The following is a 27,537-nucleotide window of genomic DNA, read 5'->3' as shown; positions in this document are numbered from 1 at the left end:
CCTTCAGCTTGCTGAATGCAGCTACCAGCAACCACAACAGACGAGACAGAAGGCAGAAATACTTGCCGGAGCAGTTGGCGAGCGCCGGTTGGTCAGGTAAATAGCTAGGGAAGCAAGAAATTGGAACGGAGAAAGCACAATTAAAACAGTTGTTTTCACTCTGGAGTACCTAAATTTATTTTAAGAATAGTAGCTGCGTTGCTTTGAGAGAGAGAAACTGGGATAATTCAACTTTTGCAGATTTGTAACTAGTGATAGGTGTTACGACTGCAGTCCTATAATTATTTCCTTGGAAGTAAGTAACACTGAACTCAGTGGGAGTTGGTTTTGAGTAAACCCGCAGTTTTCCAGTACAAACTGCCTACTTAGATCTCTCATTCATTTCACTGAGGCTTGTATTAGGGAATGACTATTATCCCCGTGGCAGTTTCCTGTAAAACAGTAAGTTCTCAGAGTTTCTGTCAACTGAGCTGGGACAGTCAGGGGGGGAAGGAGGCAGAGTATATTTTTAATGACAGTTTGGAAAATTTCTTTGCAGCTTGAAAGTCAGAATACTTACTCCACCTTAAACTAACAGTATTATAGTGACTCTAGTTCTTTCTCGAACGATGGAGAAGATAGGAGGAGATATTATATTGTCCCTTATGCTTTTCAACACCTACCTGACATCCTTGGGGGAGGTCATTAGGAGGCTTAGGCTGCAGTGACACCAGTATGAAAATGATACAGAATTCCATTTGCTAGTCCCAGGGAGGCACTTTTGAGATAGATAAGGGGAGCAAGCTGAATCTTAATCCAGATAAAAAGGGTGTGCTGTTGTTTAGGAAAGCTGACAGACTGGGTGGTTAAACTGTGGCATTTCTTTCTAAACAATGTTAGCAAATTAAGAAAGATTTAAAAGGCGATTACTGTAGATTAAATTGTGCAGAATATTGCAGTTACTAGTTGTGATAGCCTCCAGCTAGAGGCAGCATTCCAAAGATGCTTGTGGGGACCAAGCATTTTGATCTTGTTGTTCTTGTTTAGTCGTGTCCAACTCTTCGTGACCTCATGGACCAGAGCACACCAGGCACTCCTGTCTTCCGCTGCCTCCTGCAGTTTGGTTAGGCTCATGTTTGTAGCTTCGAGAACGCTGTCCAACCCTCTCGTCCTCTCTAGCCCACTAACCAGGGTTCATCAGACTGATGTGTATGAGAAACTGTCTCTTCATTGGTGCTCCCAAATTTCTAGAATCCTATCCCTATATGGCTTTGTCTGTATCGTGTCTTTTTTTTCTTTTAACCCTCTTCATTCAGTGTTTTTGTGATCGTTTCACTGGTCATTAGCTATTGTTTTTAATCTGAGTTTTGGACTGTTCAGCTTTCAGAGACATAAAGAACCCAATAAAATACAACGTTAAAGGTTTGGGGGCTGTTACACTGCCTGGTTTCCAGTCATTGCATATCCTGCAACTTCTGGCTAAAATCCCATAACTTTTTACTACCACAAAATGTTCTAGTTTATTTTCCCCTTGCCTTTGGTTTTCCTATAGCCCCTCTGGGCAACAGCCTTGGTGAAACATCACAAAACTAATAAAGCAGATTAAATCCACCACTAACGCTCTCGTATAGTGACAAAAAGAGCATGTTGCAGAATAAACACCAGTCTGGAGGGGGCGCACGGCTGAATGGTCCAGTGGGAAAAGAAACCTTTAAACAGTTCATAAAACGGCACTGGAAAGGCAGGAGAGGCATTGCCACAAGTCGCAAATGATGTGAGAGGTATTATTCCATGAGTGTTTTTGACTCTGCAGCATGGAATGGAGGTGTTGGGTGGAGGTGTCAAGCTGTGGCTGAATCTGCATTAACATACAATGTTATCATAACATATATCAGCGCTGTTTGAATACTTGAGGAAATGTGATAGCCCAGAAATACTGCCTTAATGAATGACTTGAATGAGGCCCAAACAGGAATTTATCCTTGACTCTTAGAGAAATTAATGAAGGGATCAGGTAGAAAACGTAAACTCCCAGGTTTATTTTATTTTTTGCTAAGTATGCACATTCTTAAAACAAATATCTTAGCTTATCTTCTTTCAGAGATAACATATCTATATTTACAGAGAGCACATTAATACAATCTGCATTGATAAAGGCAGTATAATGGGCAAAGGGACTTATGGAAAATGAGGTAAAAGGTCTTTTTTAATCAAGAAAAAAAGCCTTACTTCAGCAGGAAGATTAGGCCTATTCTATGTAATTGAGTATGTTTTAGCAGATGTGTCCATACCAGAGCAGTTTCTCCTTTCCCTTTTTAAAGTTTTCTTTCTAGTGAAAAGCCTTTTGGCTCAGAAGATATGAGTCAGCAAACAGAGCACAAAGTTCAGAAGAAAACAAGTCAATTGTCACTTTATAGTCCTTCGGGGTTCTCTCGGACAGTTTTTGGTCCAGCACAGAAACCAGGCAGGTTGCACTTTTCCCTGACCTTGTATTTCTGTCAGGATTGCCAACACCTGGCTGTCACCTGATCTAGGGGCATGTCAGATGAGGTCCTTTGAAAATCCGTGTTCTGTATTCTGAAAGTGTACTAAAGATCAGACCAGACATCTATGCCTTCTAGGCCAACCACTTATTCTCCAGGGTGATCTTATAATGATATAAATTTTAATGGGTCTACTCTGAGGAAAACTTAGTTGAACAACATCCAGATTGTTTGTGTTATGAAATAATATATTCTGGAAATAATATATTCTCTTTGGTCCTTTGAAAATGCACCTGATTTTGCTCTCTGCTTTGTCCTTGAAATTCCGTTGACACAGAGGGGACTGCAAAAGGTTCAGGATTCAGAGAGAATATAAAGCATGTTCACAAAATAAACTACCCCCATATCTTCAAAATGACATCACTGGCATCCACCATTCATGCTCAAATGTTCATGTTGTCTAACCCACGTTCTTAAGTACAGGTGTACCTTGGACCTTGGATTCCTGCAGCCAATCAGAAGCCGCAATTTAGTTTTCGAACGTTTTGGAAGTCAAATGGACTTCCGGAACGGATTCCGTTCGACTTCCAAGGTACGGCAGTATATAGGAAGAGTCATAGGAGAACCTTGGGTGTGCATGTGTTTATGAATCAATAATGGGCATCTGAGACAATAGCAGAAGTGGGGAAACATGCATATGAATTTGTTCTTTGTGAAAACTGCTATAGTTTTGCCTAGAAGGCTGTTGTGTAATGCTAAGGGATGGTCGAGAGCCAGTGTGGTGTAGTGGTTAAGAGCGGTAGATTCGTAATCTGGGGAACCGGGTTCGCGTCTCTGCTCCTACAGATGCAGCTGCTGGGTGACCTTGGGCTAGTCACACTTCTTTGAAGTCTCTCAGCCCCACTCACCTCACAGAGTGTTTGTTGTGGGGGAGGAAGGGAAAGGAGAATGTTAGCCGCTTTGAGACTCCTTCAGGTAGTGATAAAGCGGGATATCAAATCCAAACTCCTCCTCTTCTTCTTCTTCTTCTTCTTGTATGTTGAGAGATGTCCAATATTTTTTCTCTCTCCAATGGCACTGACACAGAATAGGTGTGAACAGTGTTAGAAACTCAGATATATAAGCTAATCACCAAATGGCAACTTACACCTAGGTTACAGTCACCACAACAGAATATCTAGGCACCTGTTTAGCAGTAGTGGTGGTGGTGGTGGTGGTGATCATCATCATCATCTATACCACTTTGTTTATTTATTGATCTAAAAAAAAATCTCAAAGTGGTTTACAACACAATAAAACATCAATGCAGAATAAAAACTAATTCAAGCTTCAAGGGGAATAGTTCAGATCCTTCTCTAAGGGACATTGTCCTTTCCCCATATTTATTTACCTACTTAATTTATATAGCTGCCCTATAATAAAATAATAATAATAATTTTTATTTGTATCTGAGGCCAGGCTCAGAGCGGCTAACATCATAAAAACAACACAATATGCATAAAAACAGACATCAATTAATTAAAATACATATTAAAATTAATTCAGACAAGTTAAAATCTGGGCAGGTGGCAGTTGTCAGGTTGGAGTTGAGAGTGGTTAATACTTTTCCAGGACCAACTGTTTTCACTGATTGTACAAGGACCTGTGAGCTGGTTAGGGGCCTCCTTCAGGCTTGTTTTATATTAAGAAAAGCACGCCAAACTGCATCCTGCCCAAAGGCCTGGCGGAACAGTAGAAGTACTCTGGGAAGCCCATATGGTGTAGTGATTAGAATGTTGGTCTAGGACTTGGGCGGGGAATCAGGTTTCAAATCCCCACTCAGTCATAAAGTTCACCGGGTGACCTTGGCTAGCCACAGCCTCTTAACTTACCTCACAGGGGTTGTTGTAGGTATTTACTGAGGAGGGGGGCGAACCATGTACACCTTAGAGAAAAAAGTGGGCTATATATGCAATAAATAAATGCTTCTGCTTACCTGCCGACTGGAGGGGCCAGCCAGATAGAGATGTCAGTCACCAACCTGGTACCCAGAGATCTCCATGTGGTCACAATTTGACACTTGCCAGTTGCAAAACACGCCTGGCTAATTTCTAACACTGGTTGCTGGGGATCGTGAGCAGCAGAGGGCTATAGTACTCGTATCGTGCTTACTGGCTTCCCACAGGCACCTGGTAGGCAAAACTGGCGTGAATGCCAGTGACAGGGCAGGAATGGCTTTCCTTCAAAACTCTTGTGCAGCGTTGTGTAAGAAGTTGCTTTAAGCAATTAGGCAACTCCCGTAATCCGACAATGGATTTTGAAAGAGAATTTTCTCAAGACGTGTTCTGTTTATGAGGACGAGAATGGGTTTGTGTACTCATTGAAGATTGGCATCGTTTCAATAATTACAGAGGCGTAGTGTGGGAGAGGCATTGGGGCCATGGCCCCGAGCCAACATTTTTGAAGGGGTGCAATCAGGTGTCCCCATGACAGGCAAGGAACCCTGGCAGTGCGCACCCCAACCCCAGCTGCCCAGTCTACGGGGGGGTGGGGGTGAGACCGCCCCAGGTGTCAGCAATCCACGAGGCCGCTAGATGAGTACAGTGGTACCTCTGGTTATGAACTTAATTCGTTCCGGAGGTCCGTTCTTAACCTGAAACTGTTCTTAACCTGAAGCACCACTTTAGCTAATGGGGCCTCCTGCTGCTGCCACGCCGCCGGAGCACGATTTCTGTTCTCATCCTGAAGCAAAGTTCTTAACCTGAGGTACTATTTCTGGGTTAGCGGAGTCTATAACCCGCAGTATTTGTAACCCGAGGTACCACTGTATAGGCTTTTCCCATGGCCTTGACTGGCACAATCAGATTATAAATCATGAACCCTCATCTTCAATCCCAGTTTCAGTTTAATTTTGTGTATTGATTTGCATTTCAGATGATGAAGGAAGGTGCTACATGCTGGGAACCTAGCTCTCGAGGACGTCAGAGACAGGTAAAAGGTACCACTCCCACAGCTTTCAGTGGTACAGTTTTAAAGTTGATAGGGAAAGGCGCCGAATTCCAAAAGCAGAGAATTCAATCCATAGCTACAAAGGAATTTTGGAATGCGCTCAGAGTGCGCTCCTGATGCTTCCTTTTGAATTCGCTGCATTATTTTTCTTTATTCATTTTTATATACCACTTATATCCCAAAATATAACTGGTGTACAACTACAAAATCAATACACAGTAACAGTTCCTTTGGGGCGTGCAGGCCTGGATTTGGGCAGGGAGAGCAAGATAGCTTTCCATTATTTTCATTTATTTCATAAAATGTATCTAATGCTTGATTGTATATATATTTAAAAACCTCAAAGAGATTTACAAACAGAATAAGACAATAACATGCACTAAATGGAGGTGCCAGGGAATCCTCACATACAACACATTACAGTAATCCAGTCTTGAACTATCCCATGCATAAACTACTGTGGCCAAGTTTCCCAGTTCAGGAATGGTCATGGCTGTTGTACCATTTTCAGTTGGTAAAAGGCACTTCTAGCCACTGAGGCTACCTCCAATGATCCAACTACCTTCTGGAGTTGGATCCAGAAGCTCCCCCCCCAAAAAAAAAACCTGTGAATCTGCTCTTTCAGGGGCATTGCAACCCCATCCAGGGTAGGTAGGCAGTTGACCAATTTCTTGGACGTGGAAACGATTACCCACAGTGCCTCTGTCTTTACAGGATTAAGCTCAGCTTGTTTTACTCAGAGACTGTACATTCTGTTCAGATTAAGATGCTGTGGAGAGATAGAGCAGCTTGTCATTTGCATTCTGAGGGCACCTCCCTACAAGATTCCTAATAACCATTCCCAGTGTCTTCATATAGATATTGAATAACAGTGGAGATTAGTTCAAGCCCTGTAGTTAACCCTTTTAATTATGGTGTGTGTGTGGGGGGGTGTGATTGACGAAATCGAAGCTAAACTAAACTAGGGCGTCACCTTCACCGGTCAATAGAATTGGTGTTAAAGTCCACTGCTTATTCCAGCAGATCAATGCTAATAATTTCTCATCAACATTTCAGAACAATCCTGTGACACACCACCCCAATCTCTACAGCGGTGTGAGATTCCAGGGGTCCAGGCACTTAACCCAGGGCCTGAGTTTCCTTAGGAACTGAGGCACCATGGGGACTGTGGTGTCTTTATAATATATGGTATATTTGCACATATGTACATACCTGAGCCTACATTGGGAGGTAAAAAACATTACCCTCCAAGCAGGTTCCGTTTCTTCCATGGCTGCTGCTTGGATTCAAACTGTCATCCCACATTGCTCTGATTCCCCTTTCTACAGCTTGGAAACTCCCTGCAAAGCACAACCGTTTTTCCTTTAGCTTACTGTATTTTTTGCTCCATAAGACACACTTTTTTCCTCCTAAAAAGTAAGGGGAAATGTCTGTGCGTCTTATGGAGCGAGTGTGTGGTCCCTGGAGCTGAATTGCCCGGGGCGAAAAGCAGATCATGCCTTTTTTTTTTTTTTTGAAAGAGGGAAGGGGGTGTTGAAACAAAGCCGCTGAGCAGCTGATTGGCAGGGAGATAAGGGACTCTAGCGAGAAGTGCTCTGATGGTGTTTCCTGCTTGGCAGGGGGTTGGACTCGATGGCCCTTGTGGTCTCTTCCAACTCTATGATTCTATGATTCTATGAGAAAGGAGGCTGCCTGGGAGTGGGGAAGTAAAGACAGCAAACTTGCAAGGAGAGGAGACAGGAATACAGTGGTACCTCTGGTTACGTATTTAATTCGTTCCGGAGGTCCGTTCTTAACCTGAAACTGTTCTTAACCTGAAGCACCACTTTAGCTAATGGGGCCTCCTGCTGTTGCCGTACCGCCAGAGCACAATTTCTGTTCTCATCCTGTAGCAAAGTTCTTAACCTGAGGTACTATTTCTGGGTTAGCAGAGTCTGTAACCTGAAGCGCATGTAACCTGAAGCGTATGTAACCTGAGGTACCACTGTATTAAAACAAGGAATGAGGAGAGAAATTAGAAGAAAAGGAGGAGGATAAAACTGTTCCAGCTAAGGAAAGGATTCTAGGGCAAACAAGAGGGAAGGGGGTGTTGAAACGAAGCCACTGAGCAGCTGATCAGCAAGCGATCAGGAGAGAGATAAGGGACGCTAGCGATAAAGGAGGCTGCCTGGAAGCGGGGAGGTAAAAGCACATGGATCCTCAGGATTTTTGCATTGGGTCACCCCAAATTAACCATCAAATCACATAGCATGTCCATGGCTACAGCCTGCACCCAAAAAAACATGCATCCACTGTTTCGTGGGGTCGCAATGGCGCAAAAACCTGGTTACAAAGCACGGATCCACATGGATTCTCAGGATTTTTGCATTGGGCTACCCCAAACTCACCGTCAAATCACATATCATGTCTGTGGCCACAGCATGAACCACAAAAATCATACACCCACTGTTTCGTTCAGAATATTTTTTTTCTTGTTTTGCTCCTCTAAAAACTAGGTGCGTCTTATGGAGTGAAAAATACGGTGCATTGTTGCCCACAGCAATCGTGAACCTACCCCCTCCCCACTCTGGCACTGTCTTTCTGGCTAACCCAGGGCTCAGGGCGGGGCTCTAGCCATGGCCTTGCACTTTATGGGCCTGGATTAATGATTCATCTTCCAGGTTATCACCAGGCTTTGCTTACCTAATAATCAACATGAGCTGCATCCAAACCACAGACTGACTCTCCAACCCTTCATTAATTCGAATTAGGGTGCCTCATACCCTACAAACTCACAACAGTACTCTGCCTACTGATATAACACTCGTCATTCATGGAAGGAGGTTGAGAGCAAACACCTACAGAGCTTCCAGTCTGTCTTTCCCCAAGGCAAGGAGCAGTAGCTTTTTGGAGAGTGGATGAGCCGGGTGTAAGTTCTGTCAACCTTTCCAAGGTTTTATATAACTCCTTTAAACTACATTCATACTTGCTAGATTCCCATATTCTGTTTCTCTCATTCTCTCCATTTTTTGGCTTATTGACATTGAATATGTCCTTGTGTTTTCTTGTATTCTCAGGTATGGAAGTTCTGGGATTCGATGAAAATCGCTGCCTTTATACTGGGCCCTGCCCTGCTCATGTTTGTTGCTTTCAGGAACTCAGTCACATGGTAAGTCCACCCGGTCCCTGGAGCTCAATAATGGTTTGGCCAAAAGGAAAGCAGCAACTACTACTGTCACAGGATCTCTTTTGTGTTTCAGGCACCTGGAGAAATTCTGGGGAGCCTCTGGCTTGTTCTGGCAGACTCAGTGGGAGAACGTTTACCACCTCCTAGGGAGAAATGAATGGGCGATTTTCATAGTTTGTGAGTCACTTTGAACTGAAGTCAGTTATTGTCTGTGTTTTTAATGGCTCTTTCAATTCTGTTAGCATTTAATTCCATTTTAATAATGGTCTTTTCTATGTTTTTAACTTGTTCTATTTTATCTGTGTAAGCTGCCTGAGTCTCAAATTGGGGGAAAAGGCATAAATAGTAATACTGTACTTATAATAGTAATAATAAGCTCATTTCTTATTTATGTATAAGGGTGGTTTTGAATATAAAAGTATTCCTGTAATATAATACTTTGTCATATCTGTTCACCATTGGGCGTGTGCCCCATTGAACCCAAGCTTGCTGATACATAAGTTAGGCCAGGGGTCTGCAACCCGTGGTTCCGGAGCCGCATGCGGCTCTTTTACATCTTTGCTGCGGCTCCGGGGCGGATACTAGCGAGGGGAGGAGGCGCATTGTGCGCCCCGACACTCCTCACTGTGGCGGGCGCTGTACTGGCTGTAACGTTGCATGGGGCGGTGCGTGCGTTAGTCATGCACCGTCCCGACGTCACCTTCCCACCCGCTGTCAGATCGTGGCTCCAGAGATATATTTGTTTTAAATGTCGCAATGGTTTTGCGGCTCCCAGTTGTTGTTTTTTCTTCGGAAACGGGTCCAAGTGGCTCTTTTTGTCTTAAAGGTTGCAGACCCCTGAGTTAGGCAAAACGTCCTGATTGACCAGTAATACATACTGTCCTTATTCCTCCTTTCCTTCACAACATGCAGAGTTATGTGAAGTGACTTAATTTAAAAGTTTGGGGCTGTGGCCAGGGCACAGATTATTATTATTATTATTTTAATATGATATTTATTGAAAGTTTTTGAGATTACAAAGAAAAAACAAAACAGAAAAAGAAAATAGAAGAAAACAAAGAAAAAACAAACCACATTCAAAAAACAAAATTACCCCGCAGACAAACAAAAATAAGTCCATCATTCTCAAATCCCCAAGTCTCATCACCTTCTTTCTTAGACCTCCTCCTCCTCCCTTTTTTTGTATCCTGGTTATTAATTATGCAGCAAATCCTTTCCATATTTCATAATATTCTGTCATTACTTTACCTTAATCTATTTTCATCTTATCTTATAAAAAACCTTAAAAACTTAAAACTTAAATCTTATTTTTACCGACTTCTCACAACCATAATTCTTTAAACATTTTTGCTAGAGCCAAATAATTTCATTCCAGCATTTTTCTAACATTCATCAATTTTATAAAACCATCCTGTTAATAAAAAGAGAAATAAAAACAATCCAATCTTCATCCAGCGTCCCTTCCTCCTGGTCCCAGGTTTGTCAGTCCTTTTTATCCCATTGATCTAGCGCATTAACCTGGCAACCTTATATCCGAGGCCCTTAAATCTCTTCCAGGTCCCTTCTGCAGCTCTTCTTCATATTCTCCTTTCACTCGTGGGAACTCCAACTTGATGATGTTTTTGACCCTTTTCAACAAATCAGCCGCTTTTCCATGGTCCAGACTCAACTCCATGTGGCATTTAGGAAGATGTTTCAGAATCCCTCCAAAATTGAGAGCCCCCACAGCTCCAAACATCTCACGGCCCATTGCCAGACTCGGAAAGTCCAAACATCCTTGCATAGGGGGGTCTATCCAACCCCCCATTTGCAAACCAATCCGAACTTTATCTTTCCAAATCTGGCTTTTTCCAAGTTCATTTGTCTTGTTCCTGCAAGGCCACAGCTCCTTCCATCTCTGGCTCCCAAGATTCAGCAGCATCCTCTTCTCTCATCTGCTCTGTCAGGACACACTCCTGATCTAATTCTTGGGTGGGCTCCACATAGTTTCCCACTGTCTGTTCAAAAATTCTGGCCGCATTCGTCATCAAATCCATCTTCTCACTTAACTGTTCCAGTAGGGCACTTGTTTTACAGAGAGCACACAACAGAGCCTCTGGAACATTGTCCCACAAGGTCACAATTCCTTTCCCACGATTGTAATCTGAGACAGCTGCAAGCTCCCTGGAATTAGTTACAGTTTCACAGTCTCCTTCAAGAGGTAGAACTTCTATTTGTTCTTGCAACAAAATATCTTTTTTGAGATATTTTGTCAATATTTGTTCCTTTAAAGTGCAAAAGGAAACAAAGGAATCGCTCCACAGAAATAACAGTTGACTCACAGCACCACGCCACTTCCCCCTCTTCACTTCGGAGCCCGTTTGTGGGTTCCTTTGCGGGTTGGCCAGGGCACAGATTAACTCTCCAACCCTTCATTAATTCTAATTTTATTGGAACATTATGGTGCCTCACACCCTACAAACTCACAACAGTACTCTGCCTACTGATATAACACTCGTCGTTCATGGAAGGAAGTTGGGAGTCACTTTGGACTCACAGCTATCCATGGAGGCGCAGATCAATTCTGTGCCCAGGACAGCTGTCTACCAGCTCCACCTGGTATGCAGGCTGAGATCCTGCCTGCCCACAGACTGTCTCATCAGAGTGGTATGTGCTCTAGTTATCTCCCGCTTGGACTACTGCAACGTGCTCTACGTGGGGCTACCTTTGAAGGTGACATGGAAACTACAACTAATCCAGAATGCGGCAGCTAGACTGGTGACTGGGAGTGGCCGCCGAGACCATGTAACACCGATTCTGAAAGACCTACATTGGCTCCCAGTACGTTTCTGAACACAATTCAAAGAGTTGGTGCTCACCTTTAAAGCCCTAAACAGCCTCGGCCCAGCATACCTGAAGGAGCGTCTCCACCCCCATCGTCCAGCCCAGACACCGAGGGCCTTCTGGTGGTTCCCTCACTGCGAGAAGTGAGGTTACCGGGAACCAGGCAGAGGGCCTTCTTGGTAGTGGTGCCCACCCTGTGGAACGCCCTCCCATCAGATGTCAAGGAAATAAACAACTATCTGACTTTTAGAAGACATCTAAAGGCAGCCCTTTTTAAGGAAGGTTTTAATTTTTGATGTTTTGTTGCTGTATTATTATTATGGGTGGGGTATAAATAATAAGGTTGTTGTTGTTGTTGTTGTTGTTGTTGTTGTTGTTGTTGTTATGGTGCTGCATCTCACCAAGGAACCTTTTGCATCTCTTCCTATGTAGCCTACTGGTATAATGCAAATAGCAGGGGAACTTGTGGCCTTCCAGAGCAGGGGTCAGCAAGGTTTACCTCGCCTGAGCTGGTTCACTTCAGTAGATCCCTCCATGGGCTGGATCGCGCACAATTTCCAACATCTGCGTTATGCGCAGATGCAATTTTCGGCGCTGCGCCGGTTTAGCGCAGCATGCGGGGACTCACCGAGCGGGCGGCTCGTGGGCCAGTTAAACGACCCCTGTGGGCCGCTTGTGGGCCTTAGGTTGCTGACCCCTGCTCCAGAGGATGTTGGACCACAACTCCTATCAGCCCCAGCCAGCATGGCCAATGCTCAGGGAGTTGTACTCCAAGAATATCTGTAGGGCCACAAGTTCCCTACTCCTACTATGAAGCATCAGGCGTGAACGTAAGAGTCTCTAGCAACGTAAGCTCTAGCAATTGCTCAAGTGAAAGCCACAATGAAATTCAGTCAACAAAAATAGAATTAGTCTCTCCCTTCCGCTTGTCCATTTGAACAACATCTATGACTGTGGTCTCTTCCCATGCCGCTCATTTCCTGCTCTTATCCTTTTCTTATTGAGCTGCTATCCTCTGGTTAGGAAGTTTAGGTTCCATCTCTTGTGTCTGAGCCCAAAAGAAGCCCTCCTGTCCCCATTCACTCTTTCCCTCTTCTTGTACTACAGGCACTGGAATAATTCCTGCCCTGGTTTTCTGGAGCTTCAATGGAATCTTGATGGTAGCAGATGTGACTGGGAAGCCGAGTTTCATCACCAAATACCGCATTCAGTTAGGAAAGAATGATCCTGTGGGTATTTTTTTGCACAAATATGGCAGCCCTGTGTTTGTTTGTTCTGAGTGGGAGCTGTTGATTCCTCCCCATCACAGATAGCCTTTCTAGCCTTGTCAGGGGATACATCCAGCAGTTAAAAATATGTTGATTTGGGTAGATATCATTTTGTTATTTTTATCTGTTTCTCCAAGAAGTGTCTTCTTCCCTTCGTTAGCTCTGTGCAGTAGCGTAGACTGAGGATAGAAAGTGACTGGCCCAAGGTCACATTCAGAGTGAGCTTCAACTCCCTGCATAGGCCCTACGGAATAAAACTGTTTTCAGCAGGCATTTAAAAATTGGAATGGAAGGCGGTGGCATTTTTAGTGACTGCTAGTTATTCTAACATTTTCTTTATAGTGGTGGGTAAATTTATCGTCCCAATTGTCCTAACAGAAGATGCACCTTCAATAAAATAAGAGAACTGTTTCCCAGTCCCACAAAAAAAGGATCAGTGTTGTTCCTATGCCTTTATCCTAATAGCTCCACAAGGACCATGAAGCCTGAATATGCAGTGACTGAAGATTTAGAACTTACCGCATTTTTTGCTCTATAACATGCACCCAACCATAACACGCACATAGTTTTTAGAGGAGGAAAACAAGAAAAAAATATTCTAAACGAAACAGTGGATGTATGATTTTTGTGGTTCATGCTGTGGCCACAGACATGTGATCTGATGGTGAGTTTGGGGTAGCCCAATGCAAAAATCCTGAGGATCCATGTGGATCTGTGCTTTGTAACCACGTTTTTGCACCACTGCGGCCCCAGGCAACAGTGGGTGCGTGATTTTTTTGGTGCAAGCTGTAGCCATGGACATGCTATGTGATCTGATGGTGAATTTGGGGTGACCCAGTGCAAAAATCCTGAGGATCCATGTGGATCCGTGCTTTGTAACCACGTTTTAAGTGAGGAGGGAAGGAAAGCACTCAAGGGACAAGGAACACGCGTGGGGTGGGTGGAGCAGGATGCTGTTAATAATGCAGAAGAGGGGTATAAGAGGAGAAGGCTCTTATAGGAGGAGTGGGGAGGAGAGAGGAACAGAGAGCCTGCTTGCGAAAAACTTTGCTGTTATTTAGCGAGTGGGGAGGAGAGAGGGACAGAGAGCCTGCTTGCAAAAAACTTTGCTGTTATTTAGCGAGTGGGGAGGAGAGAGGGACAGAGAGCCTGCTTGCAAAAAACTTTGCTGCTATTTAGCGAGTGGGGAGGAGAGAGGGACAGAGAGCTTGCTTGCTTTAAAGGAGCCAACCGGACAGGAGCCGCTTACACTTGCGTAAGCGGCTCCTCTCCTCTCCCGCTTTGCTCCTTTAAAGCAAGCAGGCTCTCTGTCTCTCTCTCCTCCTCACTCAGCGGCTCTTCTCCTGCTTTGCTGTTTCAAAGCGAGCCATGGAGGAGGGAAGGAAGGGGAACCATGGATCCTCTGCTCACGACTGCAGCAGATCCCCCCGCCCCGCCATCCGTAGGCATTCGCTCCGTAACACGCACAGACATTTCCCCTTACTTTCTAGCAGGAAAAAAGTGAGTGTTATGGTGCAAAAAATACGGTAAAGCCTTTTTATTTGGCAAGTAGAGAGGAAAAGCCACTTCAAGCCTCTAACTGTAGCCAAGAGTCTTCCAGGCTTGCAGAATGTTCCTCCCAGCATAGGCGGTGCTGTTCCACATTTTGACCCAGGTTCATTTTGCCTCTCCCCCTAGGTGGACAGAAAAAAACTGCAGAATGCCATACGAACAGCCCTGTTCAATGATTTTTTCATCTCTCTGCCCATGATTATCCTCATGCTCCCTATCATGAAATGGAGGGGGGAGCCATGCAATTTGCACTTGCCCACTTTCCATAGGTTTCTTCTCGAGCTGGCAATCTTTACGCTATTGGAGGAAATTCTCTTCTATTACTCTCACCGGTAAGGCGCACATTACATTGAGGTAACATGCTGGGCTCCCCTCCTGGGAGAGCCAGTGTGGTGTAGTGGCTAAGAGCGGTGGACTCGTAATCTGGTGAACCGGGTTCGATTCCCTGCTCCTCCACATGCAGCTGCTGGGTGACCTTGGGCTAGTCACACTTCTCTGAAGTCTCTCAGCCCCACTCACCTCACAGAGTGTTTGTTGTGGGGGAGGAAGGGAAAGGAGAATGTTAGCCGCTTTGAGACTCCTTCGGGTAGTGATAAAGCGGGATATCAAGTCCAAACTCCTCCTCCTCCTCCTCTTCTTCTAATGTGCAGTATTCTACAGGCTAGATTTAGACTGGCATTTTAAGGCTCCGGTTTCCACGCCTTCAAAAAAGTTATTTTCTAGTTAAACATAGCTAACAGGATGCGATAGATTAGATAGTGGTGGTGGTTGTTTTACTGAAGTGTAGTTGCCACAATTGCACATGTAGTGTGAAGTAATCATGCTGTTATCCCCATCCCCTTGTATTTACTCAAATCTAATGCTCACCTTTTTTGGCCAAATTACATTGCGAAAATTAAGGTGCGCATTAGATTCGATGGCACATTTACATTCGCCAGCAAATACCATTTTTGGCTTTAAGGTTCTGAAAATTGAGGTGCGCATTAGATTCAATTGTGCATTAGACTCGAGTAAATACGGTAGCTGCCTTGCATGGTGCCTCAACACCAGCTGTTCTGCCCACAGATAAAATATGGCACATTGTCTCTGCTTCTTCACCTGCAGGCTTCTTCATCACTCTCTCCTATACAAACACATTCATAAAAAGCACCATGAATGGACCGCTCCTATCGGTGTAACTTCTCTCTATGCTCATCCAATTGAGCATGTGGTAAGTGGCACAACTGGCAGCTGAAGGAAGTCTAATGAACCATTGCAACATCTGAGCTGCATGGCTTAATAAAGTTTCGGATTAGGTAATATTGGCAAAACAACATCTTATTTAAGCAGCTCACTTATATTGGCAAGTGTCTATTCTGGGAAAACTGGTTGCCCTTGATAAAATATTATTGAAAAAAATAATTACCTCCTGTGAAAGAAAATTCAAGTAGGTTTTGAAATATTTTTAGTAGAAATACTGCAATTCTGTGTTAACTGAAAATTTCCTTGCATAATGAAGTAAAAAAAAAATGAGTTTTGTTGATTATTGATAGTAAAGGACCTCTTGACGGTTAAGTCCAGTCAATGGCAACTATGGGGTGCAGTGCTTATCTCCATTTTCAGGCCGAGGGAGCCGGTGTTTGTCAGCAGACAGCTTTTCTGGGTCATGTAGCCAGCATGACTAAAATGCTTCTGGTGCCCAGAACACCATGATGAGTGCCAGAGTGCATGGAAACGCTGTTTACCTTCCCGCTGCAGTGGTACCTATTTATCTACTCGTGCTCGTATGCTTTTGAATTCCTGGGTTGGCAGGAGCTGGGACAAAGCAACAGGAGCTCACCCCATTGCATGGATTCAAACTGCTGACCTTACTATCAGACCCCCCGAAAGGCTCAGTGGTTTAGACAATTGCTAAGTGCTCATATAAAAAAAATAAAATGTTCCAATATACCTTTGCATAGGCATAAAATCTGTATAGACTGCACAGAGACCACAGAAAATAATGTTCTTAGCCGTGAATCTTCTTCTCAGAGGCATTTCCGTCTGCTTCAGGAAGGTTCCTATGAGGTGCCAGTCAGACATTCCCATTCACTGACCACAGTGGAATGAGAGAGATGCAGGAGGATGACTCTCAAAACCACCTCTGCTTTATAACCAAAATGGTACGGTCTAGGTGTAGGACTCTAAGGCAAGGTGGAACTAAAGGTAAAGGTAAAGGACCTCTGACAGTTAAGTTCAGTCATGAATGACTCTGGGGTTGCAGTGCTCATCTCGCTTTACTGGCCGAGGGAGCCGGTGTTTGTCCGCAGACAGTTTTTCCAGGTCATGTGGCCAGCATGACTAAGCTGCTTCTGGTGCAAAAGAACACTGAAACCAGAGGAGCGCATGGAAACACCGTTTAGCTTCCTGCTGGAGTGGTACCTATTTATCTACTTGCATTTTGACGTGCTTTCGAACTGCTAGGTTGGCAGGAGCTGGAACAGAGCAACGGAAGCTCACCCCGTCACTGGGATTCAAGCCGCCGACCTTCTGATCGGCAAGCCCAAGGCTCAGTGGTTTAGACCACAGTGCCACCCGCACCCCTAGGGTGGAACTACTGTCCCTTAAAATATACAAACAAGTTTAAGTACTGCATTTCCCATTCTTTTCTTAGGAGACCTTAGTTGTCTGTTTGGGGATATTAAAAAGTAGTTTTATTGCAGGTGGGCAACATGACTCCTTTAGCCAGCAAGGATAGCAGTACTAATTATGGAAAACCCTCTGCAGTGCACTTCTGCCAGGCAGCTAGAAGCTGCCTCGAGTATCTCAGGAAAACTGGGAGGAACTGAATGACTCAGCTGGATGACCTAATGGGTGAAAGACCAGAAGGTAGCTGACTACAGATGGCCTTTGGGGGAACAGAAGAGAGATAGTGGAAAGGGGTGGGGAGAGCTGAAGTGTGAACATTCTTAAGGATCTCTCTAAGTCACTGCTTCTGGCTGGCCATATCCACAGGGAAGGGGCTAAGTGAACTGGTCTGCCCATTTGAGTTGGAACAGCTTTCCTTATTGAGTAAGGTGACTATTTCTAAAGTGACTCATCTCACCCTAGTAGAATTATGCAGCAACTTAGGTGATCCTGTAAGAACCTGTCTCTTTTGACTGTTTTAAAAAAATTGGAGGGGTTACAGGAATCATAGAATTAAAGAGTTGGAAGGGACCCTGAGGGTCATTTAATCCAACACCCTGCATTGCAGGAATAAGCAGCTGTCCCATCTGGCGATCGAACCTGCAACCTTGGTGCTATCTGCACCACGCTCTAACCAACTGAGCTATCCAGAATGATTTCCTTTTCCTCTGCTGCCTCAAAAGGGATCTCTCACAACAGGCTGAGAAGAGAATAGATGACATATGTCAGACAAAAATAAGTAATACGAGCCAATCATGGTTCTGGGAATAAGATGGTGTAAAATAAGGCATACAAAAGGTAGCCCTACTAGTCTCCTGTTCCCGCTTATGGACTTCAATTGCTACTCACCCACCCTGGCATATCAACGAAGTATGAGGGAGACCAGGCCTACGGTTCTTCCTTCCATTAATTTGACACGGCTTCCTCTTTCACGTTAGCAAGTGCCCAGGGCAGAACCAGGTTAGCACTAAAGCACTTTTGGAGCGGGGGAGTAACGTCAAAGGAGATTTGCAACCAATATGCAGCGTCAGATATTAAAACGCCCAGCAGATCTCTTTGAATAAACCCTTTTATCTGCACATAGAATATATATGACACTCAAAGCACCAGCTTTTCCACAGTGGAGCATCAATCTTTGAAGCTCACCACCCTCTGTTTAGGAATATTTTCTGTGCACATGTTCACCATTATGAATCTGCACTTATATTCCAGGTTTCCAACATGCTGCCTGTGATGACTGGCCCAATCCTCATGGGATCTCATGTTACATCCATCATGGTTTGGCACACCCTTGCCTTTCTGGCCACCACCATTTCTCACTGTGGCTACCATTTACCTTTCCTGCCCTCACCAGAGTTCCATGACTATCATCACCTCAAGTAATTAGATTTTGTTCTTACAGGCCACATTTCCCTCACTCAGAATGGGGACCGGGGGGGGGGGCAGGTTGATGCATACAGCTGCTGGAACGGACTTCACTTAATTTTGTCAGCATTCTTAGGACCGTTGTCTAAGCCTTGGCTGAAGTTCAACACACAAGAAGATTCTAACTTTTTTGCCACAGCATCTCTGTAATATCTATTCTAATGCCTTCCATACCCCCCTTCCTCCCAAACCCACTATTATCCTAGCATATTAAAGTACTCAAAATCTTCAGGCATATCTTGTTTTCTGGGGTGGGGGTGGGGGAAATACTCTTCTGCGCTCTGTGCTCAGCTGCTTATTGTGGCTTTATGTAGCTGGTCTCACACTGCCAGAAATGAATTTGGTCTAGGCAAACTATATTGCTATCCATGGGATGAAATATTCCCCAACAGGCACTCATATAAATATTACCTCTAAGGCAATCTGTGGCCCTCCAGATCACTGCCAATTCCCATCAGCACCAGCCAGCATGGCTAATGATCAGGGGTGGTAGAAATTGAGCTTCAACAATATCTAGAGGTCCACTGATTTCCTACTCTGGCTCTGTGAGTCACATTACAGTTAAGTGTAGTGTTTCTACTTTCAATAACAGCAGTGTTTTACTCTTCCAATATGCTCTTTGCAACTAAAGCCATTGCCAGAGTTATTTGTGTTGGGGGTGGGGGAAGCAGCAATAGAAAGTTTCCCTCCCAATGCAAAGAGCAGTTTTATGGGGTTGGGTTTGGGCTTTTTTAATCTTCCGTATAGAACATTCTATATTCTAAAAATCTTCCATATAGAACATTCACAAACTGATAAGTCACTATTGCGCAAACATATCTATTTAAAACTAGAAAATTTAAACATGCAAGGCCCCCCACCTCATCCTGCTTTCAGATGGCAGAGAGCTTCAAAGCAACAATATGGTACAAAACAATATGGAGGATCAAAATTTAAATGATTAAGTCAGGGTTGAATGGAAGGGAAACGCCTACATTATTACAGTATGTTCACCATTAAAAGTATGTAATTATTTCCCTTTATTTTTCACCAGATTCAATCAGTGCTATGGTGTCTTGGGTGTGCTGGACCGCCTGCATGGAACAGATCTGTTGTTCAAGCAATCAAAGGCCTACGAGAGACACACAGTTCTGTTGAGCTTCACCCCCCTCACTGAAAGCATTCCTGACTGTCCTAAGAAATCAGAGTGACCCTTAAGTGCAGCTTATTTCCTTCGCCATCATCCAGATAATCACAAGAATCAGGAGATATCAGATTTTCTCGCAAGGCATTCTACAAGAGTATTGTGGCAGGTTTCATGTTTTCATTGGCAAGAGACAGCTTGACCTATAACACAGCCTCTGAAAAGGATCAGGGTAACACTCATGTTTGTAGAGCACCATGACAGAAGATGAATGAATGGTAGCATCTACAGCAGGGGTAGGCAACCCGCGGCTCCAGAGCCGCATGTGGCTCTTTTACACCTTTGCCGCGGCTCCAGGGCGGATACTAGCGAGGGGAGGAGGCGCATTGTGCGCCCCGACACTCCCCACTGTGGCGGGCGCTGTACTGGCTGTGATGTCGCATGGGGGCGGTGCGTGCATTAGTCACGCAGCGTACTGACGTCACCTTCCCTCCCGCTGTCAGATCGCGGCTCCGGAGATATATTTGTTTTAAATGTCGCAATGGTTTTGCGGCTCCCAGTTTTTTTTCCTTCGGAAATGGGTCCAAGTGGCTCTTTTTGTCTTAAAGGTTGCAGACCCCTGATCTACAGAAATGGTTGTGGTTGACCAAGGAAAGCAAACAGCTAAAAGTACTGTATAACAAAGGGTGCTAGAGGTGAGAGAATATACTTTCTGGCTTACAGAAAACAACCAACTCTCATAGAATTCCAAGTTAGAATTTCAGCCCAACTCAACAAAGGACCAAGAGCAGGGACATTCGAGAGCATTTACCGTATTTTCCTGTGTATAAGAGGATGTTTTTTGCTTAAAAAAATAATAGGCAAAAATTGGGTGTCATCTTATACATGGATAGTGAATGCAGATGGGGACGTGTGATTAATGGAAGCAGCAAGCAGAAGATTGGCAGTGGCGATTGGGCAGGTGATTGGTGGCTGCAAGGCCTGCTGGCGATTGGCTGTGGCAACTGGGCAGGCAATTGGCGGCTGTGGCAAGTGGGTGAATGGGCTGATAGTTGCAGCAAATGGGCAGACAATTGGCTGCAGCAAGGTGCGTGATCAGCAGTGGCTGTGGCAAGTGATCGGCAGTGGCGGGCAGGCGAGTGAGCAATTGACCCCCCTCCCCACACCCCCAAAAAGCTAAACAACTTAATTTCGGTTTTAAAAAATGGAGCTCGTCTTATACATGGGGGTGTCTTATACACAGAAAAATACGGTATTCCTAATATCAGAAGAAAGCAGGGGACTGAAATCTGCCTTCTCCCAGAGTACCAAGCTGAATGAGTAGTCCTACTGAATAGTACAATGTAAGACATCATGCTGTTGTATAGCAAGAAACTCTTGTGCTGCTTAACTGTAAAAAAAGGCGGTGGGGGGTAAAGTTTTATCACTCTATATGATCTATTAAAGATTTCTATCTATGTTTAATTGATTTTTTATTTCTATTTTTCCTTATGTTTGCAGCTGTTTCTATTTTAGCTGTAGGGCACATTGAATCCATCAGGGAAAAATGTGGATATAAATAAATATCATTGTAAGCCATGCATCTCCAAGTAACAATTGAAGATTTTTAAAGAGACAGTGGAGTTAATTAACATAGCCAAAGAGAGCATTATGATCTTCTTTTATACTCACTAAAACTCATTAGAAAAATTAGCTGTTTGGTGACCCTGGAATGGAAAGCAAACACAACCATTCTTGTTTTACTTCCACATGGGCCTAGTCCTCAAGGAACAGCAGATGAGGCAATAAATATCACTGTGCCACTCTAGGCAGAAGACATACAAGAGGCTTGAGTCCTACAATAAAACATCCCTAAACTTAAGAGCTTAATTACTCATTCCTGGAGAATGCTACAGTACAATGATCTATTCCAAATATTTAGTTGTCGGTGTGCAGTAATACTTATTTTTGTATGGAGGCCCATTTAGTCATTTGAGTCTATAATCAAAAGTGGCATACACACAGGTTGCTTCTTTGCCTCATTTTTCATTCTTTGAAGAACAGTTTAAATAATGTAGGCAACCAGGAATCTTGCTAGAGTACATAATACTGAAAGTGCAAAATGACATTCATCTTGAATAGTAACATTTTTAACACACTTATCCTGCCATTACATCATCATATCATGCATCTCCCAGTTCTCTGGTCCACATGTGGTTGCCATTAGTAGAAATAGCCTCAAGGTAGAAACAAGAGTGTGCAAATTGCATGGTCTTTTGAGGTTTTTATTTTTATACATTTTTGTATTAAAAAGGAAAAAGCATAATTACCACAAATTACAAAGGACTAAAGCACTACTAGAATAATGAGTCACATCAGCCTAGAAAGCAGATACTCTGAATAATATTACTGTTTATAATACAGGCTCTCATTCAAGTATTTTACAATTTGTTTCCTCTTCCTTCCCCTCTCCCCCCTCCCCCTCCCCCAATGTGATGATGATCCTAGCACATGGGTTAAGATTTACATACTATTAACAGATGGGATTGTGTATGGTGGGCCATATTAACAAGATCTTTTCCTCCCAGGTGATATACGGTAACAGTTGGTTTAAAAGTTCTCTCAATAATAAATACAGCTGAAAGTGATTACAAACACTTCTGGGGTTTTGTTTTAGCAGAAGGGGCAAGGTTGGAGCATGAATACATACAAGCCTGCTCAGGCAGAGCAAGCAAACCAAACAAACTGATGGTTCTTTTCCTACTGTGATGGCGTTATCAGACATCTATACAAAACAATCATTGCATCTTTTTGCAGGTTCCTCATCTGAAGGGTTGTTTTTTGTTTTTTTTTAGCAGCTTAACACAACTTCACACTAAGGAAGCTCCAACCACCACCATTTAAAGCTCAGTGTTGACTTCTGAGTCACAGTTTCATAGGCTGGAAATCCTAACCACCACGGTAGTGCACCACTGCAGGGACAAAGCCAACGATGATAGGAGAATTCAGCCATTCCTGTTTTATAGCACATGGCAATGCTACAGCAGGAAGGCTCTGGTGGGCAAAAGCTTCTGCCAAGGACATTGAAATCCATTTTCCAAAGGATATCAGTGACCCAGACCACCCTGTTGTACCAAGATCTATATTCTGGGAAGGAGGACAAATAGATACAGGAACAATACCATTGAGGAAATAAACAAAAAAGGGCAACAGAAGGCCAGACTTGGAAAAACAAAGTCTGTAAACCCAAAAAAGGATGGTTAAACCCATGCCCTTTCGATGCTTCCAACCATAGGGTGTCCTCATCACAGATACATCGGTCCTATGTTCAAGTGTCTTCAGAAAGTTAAAATGTAAACTAACAGAAATGTTATCCTTAGAATTTTTTAATTTAAAAAACCACTTTGTCCAAACCCATGTTGCTGAGATGAAATTTCCCGCCACCCCCCCCATAAAACCACTCATATATGAAATTTGATTAAAAAAAAATAACTGAGGCATTTAACAATGTAGCTACCCATCCCTTCTAAAAACCTAGCTGATTTTTAAAAAGTTATTGACAAATCCAAGTTTCAGAAGAGGATCCATATGGAGAGATAATAGAGCACGGCAGAGTTTGCTGCGTTAACAGATTTGATTGTTTTTGCTTAAAAGAAAAATGAGCAAGGCATGAAAGATGGCTCCCATCCCATTACTCTATTAAAAACAACAACACAAATGTTATGGCAGAGTACTGAGGTTACTGTGTCATGTGTTAACGGTACATTCAACTAACCAACTAGAAGCAAGATGGACAAGTACAGAACTGGAGCAACCCAACAGCTGCAAAAGTGGGAGAAGGAGCAGAATGGGGCTAAGGACAGACTGAGCACCAACACCTAATAAAGGTCACTTACTTTCCCTGTATGTCCTAAACCAGATTTCAGACCCCCACCCTATTACCCTGCCCAGAGGTCAGCTACCCAGGATGACACTTCTTTAAAGTTACTGCTTACCTATAAGACTGCTTGAGTTCCCACTGGGAAACACTTTCTGTTTTAACCTAAGTCTCATACATTGGGCAATAGCTGGTGGCTTCCTAAAAACAACACGACTAGAACTACCACTGCATATGTTTGAGGGACAGGATACCAGTGTCCATTGACTTGGTCTGCTTTAAAAACCAAGACATAACATTGAAACAAAATCGTTACTATACTCTCTTCCCAAAGTGTAGGGAAACTTTGAACCAGGGTGGTGAAAACTGAGTGTACCAATACCCACACAGAAAGCTGGATACCATCTTTATAGGAATAATGCTATGACTTTCTGGCACTGAACAGCCAAGGCACTGGATGTGCATACTAACAGTAACGTGTCTACAAACACATGCGGCCATTGTCATGTCAAGATGATGCAGGAGACTGACCCATCAAGGTTCCAAAAGGCTACGCTCCCTTCAAGCAAGCAAGTACCTTCAGCTTGTCGCTTGAACGGTAGGTAGGAACTTTGTGGTCCAATTTCATGGTATATCCTGGGACATCCACAGAGGAATCAATATGAGATTCTTATCTCCTCTTTCCACAAACTAACCCTGCATCCTTAACTGATCTCCTATACCACACCAGAATGCTTTTCTACACCACCAACAATTGTTTGCCTTCAGTTCTTCATCAGCAAAGACAAGCAGCTTATCACTGAAATGAAACAGACAAACCATTTTTAGAGCAAGACTTCAGCACTCATCGCCACTTGGATGAAAGTTCAAAGACCATTTCCTTTCAAAGATGAAACCTTTAAACAAAAATGCTCTGGTTAATCTCACTATGTCATCAAGCCTGAACACATACTCCTGTCTCACAAGCAGCAGTTCCCCAATACATGCCTTGCCTTATTCAAAACTGAATTGTGATCAAGTTACAAAAGTTAGGATTTCAGCCCATTACCAATTGAAATCCTGCCAAACAAGAAAAGCAGCTTCATTGCACCATGTTGTACTAGCGAAATTAGAAGACAGCAGTAGTTCTGACTGCCAATTCCATGTTAACATGGTTCTGCTACTGCAATGCACTTGGCGAAGCTCACAGTGGGTATTCTGCCACACCTGGTGAAATGCTCATGTCTTTTAATGGTACCACAATGAGAGGCTGAGGGTTTGATATAATACAGGATCACAACTTATGCAGCAAAAAACTAGAACCACAGGGCACAAGTTAACTGCATGGTCACCCAAGACTGCTCCATAACAAACTCCCATTAATAGCATGCTTGACACAGCTAAAATGAACTAACATTAGCTAGACACAACAGGCTCTCCTAAGGCAGTAAGGCCCATGTCCTCAATTATCTACATCTGCAGTAGCAACATCCTAGAAGAGGAGTGACAGAAATCAACCAACCGCCCTAGCATCATATCCCCTGCATTCCTAAAGTAAAAAAGTGTTGCTCCAACTGGCTGGGAATAAAAACATCCTTACCTGACACAGGCCTCATTGCCACACTCTTTGCAGCATGTTAAAAATCTGAGAAACAGGCCTAGAATGTAACCTCTAAAATGTGTGTTGATGACACACCTCTCTTCCTCTCCCCACCACTAACAATGGTCTAGGATCCAAAGTAGCGTAAGGGTGCTCCTTCGCACCCTTTATGGCAATAAGTCTCCACACCCAGAAAAGGCTGTGGGATCCTCCAGAGCAGAGCATGTGAGTGGCTGCAGATAGGAAGGTATTAGCCTCCAGCATCATGGAAGTGCCTCCAGCATCATGCATTACTGGGAAAGAAGGGTGGAGACTGTTTGGAGCCAGGCCATTGTGTGTAGGACCACATAGAAATATTGCCGCCACCATTCATCCCCACCACCATTCATCCCTCTTTAGAGTCACAGGGCAAGCTTGGGTGGCATAATGACCAAGCAATCGCAGCTCTTCCATCTCTTACTAAAATCTCTGGCTTGCAGAACAGGGACAGTACATTAGGCAATATAACAAAATGTAGGAAACAATAAAGCATGTTGTCAGAAACAAGTTGTCTGTACACATATGCTTCCATCTTCTCTGAAGTTCACTTCTATAGCTCCAGTACCAGCTGCTTTTAAGATGTCAAGAGCCATGCAGTCACACACTGCCAATAGTCTCAGACTTAGTTCCAAGCAGTTAACCCAAGAGCAGTTAAGTCAATCATGGTGCTTTGTATAAAGTTCTATGACACAGGATGAGTGGACATGGTTCCAATACATGAAGTGATTTCATGATGCAAGACAGTCAAGGTGTTGGTAGCTAGAGAAGAGTCTAAACACAGCTGGGTCCTCCGTGGCTACATGGTCAACCCAGGGAAGGCAGGCAGGCAGGCTAGCATGCCAGTAATTCAAGAGTCTACAGAAAGGGAGGGCCTGCATAGGGAAGTTAACACTTAGCAAGCCACCTCTTTTTTTGGAAACCACCACACACAAAAATCCCACCTTGTTTGCTTTAAAGCTCATTTCTCTGTACACACATTCTTCAACCATATATATTAAAGAGCAAGGATGTGTGCCAGTGGATCTTCTCTGTGCAATTACCTATTCCTGGCACATCTGCCTGCCTACCACGGGATAGGAAGAGTTCATGAGATCAACAGGCTAGTTCCTGGCCTGGCCTGCCCTGGTGGGAGAGGGAGGAAAATGGCAGTGCACCTGGAGGTCTGAGTGAGGCAATAGCATGTGTAGTTGCTGTAGCAGGAAGGGCACTAGAAAAGTTGACACATTTACATCAGCACCAACTACACAATAGCAGAAGTCTTAGATTTTAGTGCTCCAGTACCCCCTTCTCCAGAGATAAACTGTCTAGGTGGCTTGAGACAACATTCACCATCAACAGTACTGGTTCCAGTCGATGCAAATCACAGCTGGGTCAGAGGGGAGATCACCAGCCACTGCAGACAAGAGTCACTACTGGACAGGGAAACAGTAGGTATTATCACAGCCCGGATGAGTCCCAAGCAGATGCCATGTTCCAAATTTGCTCAGAGAAGTCAGGGATGCCTCCAATTTCCCAACTCCACAATAAGGCAACTTATTATTTTCAAGGAAGGAAGCAAAGACAGACTTTTTTTAAACAAGTTTTTTGTGGGGTTTTTTGTTTTTGTTTTGTTGTGTAAGAGAAAGCTGTTTTAGCAAAGTCTCATCATGAGAGTAGCATTCCTATGTGAGGGGAGACACTGTGCGAGTTTATGTTCTACCCATCACACAAAGGAACCGGGCGAGCCCAATGCGAGGTGGGCCCATGTTCAGTTAGGGTCCTTTGGTTGACTTCCAGTAGTCAAGTCTGTGATGGAAAAGGTGTGCAGCATGGAAGGGAAGCCGTAACAGAAGTGATACTTGTGATGGTGGTAAAGGGACTCCTTGTGCATTGTCATAACCAGAATGACAGGCGCCTGGTGGACTTAGAAAGCCGAAGGCAAATTCCAAATGGAACCACACTGTCCGGCCCACCGCCTCCAGCTTCTTTCAAGTGGGCTGCATAGTTGATCAGTGGGATGAGGAGGAGCTGGATCATGTCGCCGCATGATGCAGAATTGTTTTGGTTTATCCAAACAAACTTCTATCAATAATTTAAAACTTGATATAGATATATATATATTTATATTTATAAAAATCTCCCCCTTCCCAACCCTACCCCAGAAAGGCGCTAAGACGTGAAATTGTGTGGATGTGGCTCCAATCAGTAACTTAATCACAGCGAAGAAAAGGATGCTTTCAGCTTGCTTCGTCTTGTTTTCCCAGCCAACAAGAGAAATTGTGTGCGTTGTAGTCCCCACCTCTGGTAAGCAGCCTGGTTTTGGATGCCCACATGCCAACTCCCTCAAGTGTCCCTGCCCCCTTTCCATTGGAAGTTCTGGTGTGTCTTATTTCCCTATTGTTTGCGTTTCTACAGTCGCTGTAGAAACTGCATGTGGCTGGCTCAGGTTTTTGGCATCCTCCTGCACAGGCTGGCTAGATGAGGTGGGGACTTGGTTGGATGAGACAGAGACTTGATGGGATGGGGTCTGGGTGACAGGTTTGCTGGAAGACTGAGATGGGTATCGCTTCCTTCCATTGACTCCCAATGCTGCTGGGTATCTCTTGTGGCCACCTTCTTCCCCTATAGGGGG

At 44.0% G+C, this 27,537-nt stretch overlaps 2 protein-coding genes across 7 annotated transcripts in view; one reads left to right on the top strand and one right to left on the bottom strand.

Annotated features, from left to right (window-relative positions):
• On the top strand, positions 1–20,916 carry FAXDC2 (fatty acid hydroxylase domain containing 2). Of its 3 annotated transcripts, none has more exons than XM_082211817.1 (9): positions 1–87; positions 5,376–5,432; positions 8,507–8,598; positions 8,690–8,793; positions 12,547–12,668; positions 14,385–14,590; positions 15,363–15,468; positions 18,117–18,283; positions 19,363–20,916. In XM_082211817.1, exons 1-9 carry the CDS (start codon positions 16–18, stop codon positions 19,517–19,519), a joined length of 1,083 nt encoding a protein of 360 aa, XP_082067943.1. In that variant the 5' UTR covers positions 1–15; the 3' UTR covers positions 19,520–20,916. The 3 variants fall into 3 exon arrangements, with proteins under 3 accessions (XP_082067943.1, XP_082067942.1, XP_082067944.1); XM_082211816.1 differs by having other exon boundaries at positions 1–96; XM_082211818.1 differs by lacking the exons at positions 1–87; positions 5,376–5,432 and adding an exon at positions 8,207–8,358.
• Positions 20,305–27,537, bottom strand: part of LARP1 (La ribonucleoprotein 1, translational regulator) — a 68,192-nt gene continuing 60,959 nt past the window's right edge. For all 4 annotated transcript variants that reach the window (XM_082211749.1, XM_082211750.1, XM_082211752.1 and 1 more), the window contains exon 19: positions 20,305–27,537. In XM_082211749.1, the coding sequence (XP_082067875.1) occupies positions 27,292–27,537 (246 nt within the window). In that variant the 3' untranslated portion in view covers positions 20,305–27,291.

This window comes from Podarcis vaucheri (genome assembly GCF_965113315.1).
Source record: "Podarcis vaucheri genome assembly, chromosome: 2".
Lineage (NCBI taxonomy): Eukaryota > Metazoa > Chordata > Lepidosauria > Squamata > Lacertidae > Podarcis > Podarcis vaucheri.
The sequence above is the reverse complement of the archived record's forward strand: the minus strand, read 5'-3'. Positions and strand labels throughout refer to the sequence as shown.

Coding starts and splice junctions, on each gene's coding strand:
- FAXDC2 (XM_082211816.1), top strand. CDS start 16: ATGCAGCTACCAGCAACCACAACAGACGAGACAGAAGGCAGAAATACT. Junction 5,433..8,506: donor CTCGAGGACGTCAGAGACAG/GTAAAAGGTACC, acceptor TTGTATTCTCAG/GTATGGAAGTTCTGGGATTC. Junction 14,591..15,362: donor CTCTTCTATTACTCTCACCG/GTAAGGCGCACA, acceptor CTTCACCTGCAG/GCTTCTTCATCACTCTCTCC.